At 35.8% G+C, this 9,390-nt stretch overlaps 1 protein-coding gene across 1 annotated transcript in view; it reads left to right on the forward strand.

Annotated features, from left to right (window-relative positions):
* The window catches only part of ERO1B (endoplasmic reticulum oxidoreductase 1 beta), a 28,639-nt gene extending 20,762 nt beyond the window's left edge, over window positions 1–7,877 (forward strand). Inside the window, exons 13-16 of the mRNA XM_062490141.1 lie at window positions 645–714; window positions 1,864–1,950; window positions 3,381–3,514; window positions 4,186–7,877. Of these exons, the coding sequence (XP_062346125.1) occupies window positions 645–714; window positions 1,864–1,950; window positions 3,381–3,514; window positions 4,186–4,246 (352 nt within the window). The 3' untranslated portion in view covers window positions 4,247–7,877. The remainder of the gene's footprint in view (window positions 1–644; window positions 715–1,863; window positions 1,951–3,380; window positions 3,515–4,185) is intronic.
* The last annotated feature ends 1,513 nt before the right edge of the window (window positions 7,878–9,390 follow it).

Genomic DNA, 9,390 nt, shown 5'->3' on the forward strand with positions numbered 1-9,390 from the left:
CATTTGATAGGAGAGATTAATAGTTTTGAGGTTTGTATATATGAATCTTTATAAGCAAGCAAACAAAAAGCACTCAAAAAACCCCAAACAATTCAACACCCTGGGCTGTTCCCTGTGTGTTGCTTTTTCTGATTCTTCAGTATAAGATGCACATGATTTATTTTGAAAAGGGAAGTAGTACATGCAGTCTTTTAATGGTCCACCCATCAATCTAGCTTTTATCACAGACTTAACTGCTGGTGGTTTGGCCATCCCTTCTTCCTTCTATTTATTCCATAATGTTCTTAAGTTCAGTTTCTTTGCTCTCCCTTTTGCTAGTTTTTGTGATTGGTAACATGTTGTGTGGTTTCATTGCTGTCCCTAAGTGTGGTCTTGCTAGGTAGTTGAGATGTAGTCAATGGTCAGTTGGAAGGCAAACATTAAGCCAATTTCAGTATTAATTTGAGCAAAACTCTGAGTAACAGATTTCAAGTTACAGTGATTGAATAGCAAAACTGATACCACTGAGTAATTTTTAAGGCCTAATCTGCAAAGACTAGGAACTCTGAAAAATATTTTACTGGTGGTATCAGCTGTTCACTGAGCTTAACTGAAAACTGTAGTTTATGCCAACATTTCTTTTGATTGCATTTTGTCTTTATTAGGTCCTTCCATATGCACTTTGATGAAAAGTCCATGTTTGCTGGAGATAAGAAAGGAGCCAAGTCACTAAAGGTAAAGCAAGTTTTCTGAATGACATCCAAAATACCCGTTTTCAGATTAGGCTGCATTATTTTAGAAAGCCCTTCTGCCTACTACAAATACACTGCTGAGAGTAAGGTTTTATCCCTTCATTTTCTAGAGTTGTATCTGAGGCCTTTTAATCAACTTTATGGTAAGGTGCTGTCCTGATCCAAGCAGACCGAAATCTCTGGCTTTGTGCCTTGAGTCTGGCATCAGGACTGTGGTTGGGCCAATGAGTATTACCAGTAAACATAGTGGTGCTTGTGGTTAAGTACATTATCTGGATAAAAAGAACCCACCCAGTCATGTTTGCTTTACAGAATGATGACTTATATAACACAATATATGGTGTGCTCTTGTAATGTAATACCTAACATTAGAAAACATAGTTCCTAGACACGGGGCCTAATGGGAATGCTGTACCTATACATCAGCTTCCAGTGTTAACATGCCACTGGTGTAAATTGCTAATCCACAGTTGGAGTGGTGCTTGATAATGATGCTTTTGTATTTATTAACATTTACAACACTTATTTCAGTAGTGGTTTGGAATGTCATCAGCATTACAAAAAATGCTATTAGAAATGTGGCAGTGTTTTATCAGCCCAGCTAGTGTTTTTTGAATCTAAAAAAATTGAGATAATCTTAATTAGTTCTGCAGTGTGCTTGCTTCTGTTCTGTCTGAAGTTGCACAGCACCAATTTACCCATAGTTTTGAACAGGAAATATCTTTTGTGAATTGTGACCTGTTTGTCAAAAAAAGTGGTTGGCTCAAAAGGGATTTGAGTAGTGGAAGAATAAAGGGGCAGGGACACAGATACAGTAGCTCAGAAAATTTGGAGAAAGGTGGTAGGAAATCAGTGTACCGAATCTAAGCATTATCCTGCATATTCTGTATTCCTGTGGGGTTATTTTTTAAGAATTAAATGTTAGAAGTGGCTTGGAAACCCGATTCTGGGTTTATATGGATCTTTGTTATGGCCTGACTACATAAAGCAATGGTTTTGTTCAGTTTTGGTAGGATAATTGATATTCCAATAAATCTAGATCTCTAATGGTACTAGATTCATTAGTGTTCTATTTTTGTAAAGTTAAGATGTCAATTACCTTAAGCTTTTTCATTTTTTTTTTAACTGATAGGAAGAATTCAGATTGCATTTCAAGAACATCTCCCGCATAATGGACTGTGTCGGATGTGACAAATGCAGGCTCTGGGGCAAGCTGCAGGTACAGTTTATTTTGTGTAGGTGTGTGTGTTCTGGCAGAGGCAGGTCCCAAGATAAGCATCTATTTAATTTTGGCAGGACACTTATTACCTTGGCATTCAGGCTTTTTGCACATGGTTGGTCCTTGGTATCCTTACCATGTATTAAAAATAGATATATATCTACTGTACCATTAAACATTTTAATTTTTTTCCCAGTTTATTTCATTTAGTCAACAGCCATTTAGTTCACTAAAAGGTAGAGTTTGTGTTCTAAAAGACATACTTCTAAAGCAGATGCTTCATGGTGAGATACTACTAATAGTCAGTATCTTACCTGTATTCAGTGATCAGATGAGCTTTGTAGAATCACTTATGGGAAACCTTCCTTTAAATGCAGCACTTACTTGTTAGGGAATCCAGTGTGAGATTTAACTCCACAAATTGAGGTGTAAGAAAAAGAAGTATTTCAGATTTTCACAGTTTATGCAGAGGGCAGCAAATGAATGCAAAGGTGCGCAGTAAAGCTGAAAGTTGAAAACCAGTTTCATTTTCTTGGCACTTGGCACTGTTTTTATTTTATTGACAGCAGTATTTTAAACCTCAAGACTAATGTTAAATCCAGACTGAGAAAATGGAGTGTCTGCTGTACTATACTACTGTATTGCATTAAACTTATCAAGACTGCAGTTCTCAAAGAGTTTGTAGCATCAAAAAAATTGGCGGCCTCTACTGAATTTCTGGAGTTTTGCTTATCCAGTCCTAGTTAATGCTTCTGATCTATTATTTTTCCTCCTCACTAAGAACTAAAGAAGGCCAGATTTCCTGACCTATAAAGCTCTCTTGCAGCCAGCTTCAACCACTTTTTGTCAAAATCCAGTGGTTGCTTATGTAGCCCAATTAAAAGTGAAAATAAAAAAAGCTACTTCTGTTCTATTCCTGCATAGAAAATAGGGGTTGGAATTTGAACTGCATGGTTTGCCACTGGGATTGAAGGTGGAAAAAGCACATGTGTTGTGATACCTCACAAAAAAAAACTTAGTTTGACTTCAAAGGGGAAGGGGAAAAGAGGGAGATGTGCTCCTGCAGGAGTGGGGCATCTGTAAGATAAGGGGCAGGAGGGAGCTGGAAATGTTGTAATGGGCATGTTTTCATATGCATGACCAAGAAGAAAAGAGATGGGAAAAGAAGAGATTAAAAAGACAAGGATGAAGAGCAAGTATACTTGAGGAAACAAACATTCTTAAATAAGTGACTGAACCTGGTATACAACTGATGTAATGCATTTGCATTAGTGCCCTGTTTTTTGTACAGTTTTTTGGGTTGAGGGTCACTATCTAAGAATTGGCACTAAAATTTGCCTAGATTAGTGGTTTTTTTTCTTTTTTAATGGTTTTATGAGTATTTGAAGGAATTATCTTACTGATGTTAAAACATTGAACTTTTCTTACAGACTCAAGGCTTAGGAACTGCTCTGAAGATCTTGTTTTCTGAGAAAGAAATACAAAGCCTTCCTGAGAACAGCCCATCAAAAGGTTTTCAGCTCACACGGCAAGAAATAGTTGCTCTTGTAAATGCCTTTGGAAGGTAAAATGTTGTCATTTTAATAGTAGAAAAATATAGAACTTCAGTGTCAATACTCAGTTTCTGTGGAAAGATGGTGGTGTACAAGTAGCTGTAGGTTTGATAAACTTAATGCCTTCAAACTGAGCATGTTGATTATTAGCCTTAGTCTTCATTCTGTATTTGGATCTAATTCATCCCCTCTAACTCAAGTCTCATCAATCTACCATCTACAAGATGAAATTTAAGTCTCTAAAATTTGATTTTTTTAAGTGTATCCCCTTCAAATGATGTAACTTTTTAAGAGCTTTAAAAGAAGTGTACATAGAGCATGCTTTGCTCATCATGTTAGTTCTTCAGATCCTAAATGTAACAATCTGTTCATATTTAAACAATCCATTTAAACAGCCTGATAAAAGAATGTAATAAACTTTACTACCTGTGGTTAGGGATTTTTAAATGTTTGATGAAGCTGGAACAATTAAATGTATATATAAACTTTAATCCCTGTCATATATTATATAAGTATAAAATGGAGAGTCAGATAGTAGACCTTTTGAGAGAAAGTGTTCCTTAAGTGTGGTAAGCTTTGGAACAGGATTGTTTTTGAGAAAAAATTTAAAGGAAATAGAGTGTGATAATTTGTACTTCTCTTTTGCTGACTTGGTAACACTTTGGTGGTTTTTGTTTTACAGGCTTTCCACGAGTATAAAAGAGTTGCAGAATTTTAAAGTTTTATTACAACAAACTAGGTAATGAAGGTCTTTGCACAACCCGTTAGTGAAGATCATTTACGTGACTGCATTGAGCAGAAGGAGCTGATCCTTACAGGACTCACATGAACTGATAAAAAGTAAAATCAAATCCCAACTTGAATATTTATGTTTAAACTAGGAATGGTTATTAATTAGAAAATATATTTATGAATGAAATATATAGTTTTAAAATGTGTAAATTATGCCGATCTGTTTATTTTTTAAGTTTTCTGCTTACAGTTCTGTTGTAGTGAAATGTCATAAATTCTCTTATTTCTTTGTCTTTCTGAGACAGCTCTTTTATATGAAAACTTATGTACCCCCATCCTGACTTGGCCTGTCTGGAAAGAGGGGAGTAACTTCTTGTGTCTCCCCATTTACTGAGCTTCAGTGGATTCTGAGGAATTGGTATATTAGTTCTGACTGTCAAAAGGAAGGAGGGGGGAAACCTCCAAAAAATAAAAAGAAAAAAATAACAACAAGAAAACAAACCACAGAAAGGAAATAAGGCTCTTGCTGAGTTTTAGCTTCTTACTATAATAATGAAGCTTACTTAAAAATAGCAAATTTACTGAGCAGAATTTTTTTTTATGCTGAGCTTCTTTGCATCAGGGTGATACCAACATTTTTTGCCCTTGTCTTTTCAGCACTTTTTTTTATTTTTATAATTACTACATTGTCTCTGATGCAGCAGAGCTGAAAGTGACTTTTCTGCAGCCTCTTAGCTGCATTTACTTGGAGATAGGGGTCAGGACAGGAAGAGATGGTTAGTGAAGTGCTGCTAGCTGAAAAATCTCAGTCAATTGAGTTTCTGTTTACTCCATATTATTTGCTAGATTGTAATCACAGTTTCAGTTTCCAGAAGTGGTCTTTTTAGTGTCTTAAGTGTTAAAATAGCACACTTTGGTCTTTGAGCCATGGAAATAAATTTGCTCTTTATGAGTTATGTTTGAGTACTATGTTAAAAGATCAGTGTAAAACTAGCTTTTGTAGTCACTTTTAACAAAGATGCTTTTTAAAATTCATAATCATACTGAAATTTAATACCACATACTCTATCTATGCAAACCCTCACTGCATCTTCTTTAAAATGATATTCAACATTAAAAAACGGGTATGTTAATAACATGACTTTCATAAAACAAGAAATTACTCATGTATCATTGTCCACAAATGTCAGTGATAACTTACCAGTGTCAAAACAGAATTCAGAAACAGCATTACCATTAGTAGCAACCAAATATTGGTTTAAATTTATAATGAAGTAATAATTTATTTTAAACCAGCATGTTTAAAAAATGAAGGTAGGTGTTATGAATGTAGGAAATGCTGGTGCAGTGTAGATACATCTCTTGTTTTTAGAAACAAGTCTTCATAAAATTAAGTGCTCTTACACATTTTTCACCCTATTAGATACTGAGTGACCTGTTTATATAACTGATTGTAATTGTGTTGGCTTCCATAATGTGTTCCTTTACCATTGAAATTTTCTGAAGGCTGGAATACACTCTCTCCTCTGTTTCCAGACTAGCCTCAAATTTCTACCTGACTGGAAATGAAATAGACTGTTCTGCTGACACTTGGCTTTTATAAAAAATGCTGTTGCTTAAGAAAGTTAACCCTTTTGTGTCAAACTGGGATATGCTAAATGAAACTTTGATATATATGTATAGAGAGAGAGAGAGAGAGATAGAAACAAAAAACCAAACCACCCTTACAAAGTTTTGGTGATAGTTGCAGAAATTGGCAGTGAACTGGTGTCCCAGTGGAAATTTCTGTTTAACCTTATAGGTAATTCGATGTGGTGTTAGGGGAAGTTGATGCCAGTTTGGGGATGTTGTTTTTTTCCCTACTAGCCTCTCTGGCCTGTGGGCACCTGTGTCTGAGCAAGTCATCCCAGGCTTTCTTTTTCTAGTTAAGCAGAAGGGCAGGAGGTTTCTAGGTGGATTCATCTGGCCTCTTCCAAGCTCTGTATTTGCACCCTTAGAGTTTATTTCTCTCTTAAATTGAAATGGGAATCTAGGTAAGTAGCTCAGATGTGAACAGCTGTGTTTGGTAGATGAGTTACACGCTGAGTATTCAAGTCTTCTGAGTAATTGTGTATATTGAGTGTAGTTTTTAATTGGCTGTCGATTCTCTGCCTTTTGGATAGACCTGAAAGGGCTAGAACTGTAGGTTCAGTTGTGTGAGGAGTGCTGTATAACTGGGATTTACCTGTATTTGCTATGTATTAATTATAGTGCCTAAAGCTTTAGGCAGGATTTTCTAGTTAAAATAAAAAACAAAACTGTATGACTGTGCTGCCCCAGGAAGGATCTAAGTCTCAGAAATGTTTCTTCCTTTTTTCCCCCTTGCTGTATGGGGAAAGTGAATTGCTTCCAGCCTCTTCCTGGGGATGTGCAACTTGCTATTTTTTTTCTTTTTCCACCTGTGCCTGGCTAAAGTCAACAGACACTGAAGCAGAATCATGCACTTGCTCATGGGACAGGTGAGAAATTCAGACATGTGGATCCTGGACACCTGGTCCTTGCAGCCCTTGTTGGCACAAGGTTAATACTGTTAGGCAAGAACATAGAGAGATGTGAAGCTTTTCTTCTTTTCCTTTGTGTCATGGGAACACAGGAATGCAACTGAACAGCAAATTGTGTGTGTAAGTTCTGTTGCACCTGAAGGTACATATGTCTTGATGATCAAATGTGGAAGGCATTTCACCTCACTGTCATTGTAGAGATAAGACATAAGATTTCTCCTATAACAAATCTAGTTGAAATAATTTTCCTGTCACCATCTTTTTTTTTACTGTATTTGATGTACATTCTGTAACGATGCTGCCTATGAAGTGTTGCTGTGTGAGTTGGGTGACTTAGTTCTTTATATGTTAAATTAAATTTTAAAAATTTACAGCTCTTTTTTTATACTAAATAATAAGGTTAGTTACACCGTCCATGACCTGTAAACTATTTTAAATTCCAGCTCCCTGTTGGAGATCGGCTTGTCAACACTGTCTGCCATTCATTTCAGAGTAACAGTACATTTTCTAGTACAAATGACACAATGATTGTAATCTCAGAGGTAGTGAGAAGACAAAGACAAAAATGCTTAATTGTTCCCAAGTCATGAAGACTTGTGTGAAATAGTGAAAAAATACTTGGTGCAAAGTGCACTGGTAAAAAGTAGGGCACTGTTGCTGAATAATTTGTTCTTCAGTGCCTGAGGAGGTAGGTCAGAATATAAATTTAAAACAATGAAATATAGAGACTTGTGTAAGCTGGAATAATAAGTGTTTTCCTAGTTTTCAGCTGATGATCTGTGCTTTCATTGTATGTGCATGAAATACACCGTGCCACATTTTCTTGAGTTGTTTTTGATGGTTGGGTTGCCTTGATCTGACCTTGCTTTTGTGCTTTTCTGGGAAATGACCTGTAATATGTTGTAAATAATCTTGATGCTCATGTTTATAAAGTAGCAATCAACAATTCATCATTTTACAGTTTCTCCATATAGCTATCCTATTAAAATGTAATATTTATTAAAATCAAAATCAATGTTGAAACTGCTTATTGGGATCTAAACAATTCTGAATCTTTGCTATGTTTGAATCTACAAAATGCAAATTAAAGTATTTTCTGCTACACCTTTTTGTGGATGTGATTTTTCGTGTTTCATTTGAAAATATATTTTTTGCTTTTCATTTACCTTGCAATGATACTTGGTAGCTATTACATAAATTACTTCTGTGATAATCAAGTAAGATTAAAATGAGCAGATTTTCACTTACTTAAATTTCATTCTAAAGATGAAGGATAACCTGCATATTTCTTGCTGTTTACATTGCACTTTGGTGTGTCTGAGCATCAGGAATCCATTCTAGAATTATAATATGTTTCTGTATGAACATGGCCAAATTTAACCCCTGCTTAAGTCCAATTGTTTTAAGAGACAAAAAGGCTTATTTAGAAATGAAGTCTGTTCTGTCCCTTTCTCAGAATAGCTTGTAATACCAATGTTGTAATTTTTTTGTTTGTTCATCCAACGGGGCTGTTCATATTGAAATAATTTCCCTGAATGGGTCTTTCTTTTTCATTCCATGTGTGCATTTCTAACAAATTATCTTGCTGACAATCTGATAAGACATATTTCATCCCCAGCCTAGGTAAATGCCTAGTTACACAGTGATGATAAATTAAATTTAAGCTCTTACATCTCACATTATTCAAATCTCCTGTGTTTTAGAATATTTAATTCATTACTATGGATGGTTGCAGTCACTTGCCATTCCCCTCTTTTGCATGCATACTGTGGCATAGGGCTGCAGTTCTAAGTGCAGAATTATCTTAAGTTTTTGCTGTGGAGCTGTAACTACTGTGAACAGAATGAAATTCCTGCAGACTTCTCTTGCACTGAGTCTTCAGGCAGTTTTGTACTAACGTGATTGTAAACTCCAAAGGGTTTAATAAAATTTCAGTTCTTCTCCCAGCCCTGTGGCACTTCTTTTAATCTGACTGATAGTTTAATTGGCTTTTTTCTTCAATGAATATATGTGAAGAAGGCAACGTAAGCTTTGGGAGGGCAAGTAGTTTACTTCTGCTGGAGGCAAGGCTTATGCTTTGGCTTTACCACAAAGACCCCAAAACCCAAAGATGCTGTGGAAGACTTGATGTGGGAGTATGGCATTGCTCTTCTGCCTTTGGCTTTCAAGCAAATTTAATCAGATCTAATCTCCATCCCTTTTTTTTTTACCCTGTAATATTCTCTTGAAATATACACAATTCTCAACTTCTTGTACTTTCTGAAGTCGAGCATGAGGAAAACATACTACAGCATACCCATCCACCATTTGAGAATGCTGATAATATTTGAGAATACACCTCAAAATGGTATACTTTTATAAAAGTAAAGATTACTAGAAGTAGTATGTTTTTCTCCTGGGGAAATGTAGATTGAGTTATAGTATTTGTTTCACATAGGTAAGGAAAAAGAGATGCTGGGGAGGCAGAGTTCTTCACTGCTGAGTACTGGGCATAATAAAAAGACCTGAAGTAGAATCTGGGTTCCTGTTTGCCTTTGATTAGTAATAATTACTTTTAGGCTTTCTCTCTGCAATGTCACATCCTGAAATTGTATTTATCCACCATTTCCCCCCAC

Source organism: Cinclus cinclus, chromosome 3 (assembly GCF_963662255.1).
Source record: "Cinclus cinclus chromosome 3, bCinCin1.1, whole genome shotgun sequence".
Lineage (NCBI taxonomy): Eukaryota > Metazoa > Chordata > Aves > Passeriformes > Cinclidae > Cinclus > Cinclus cinclus.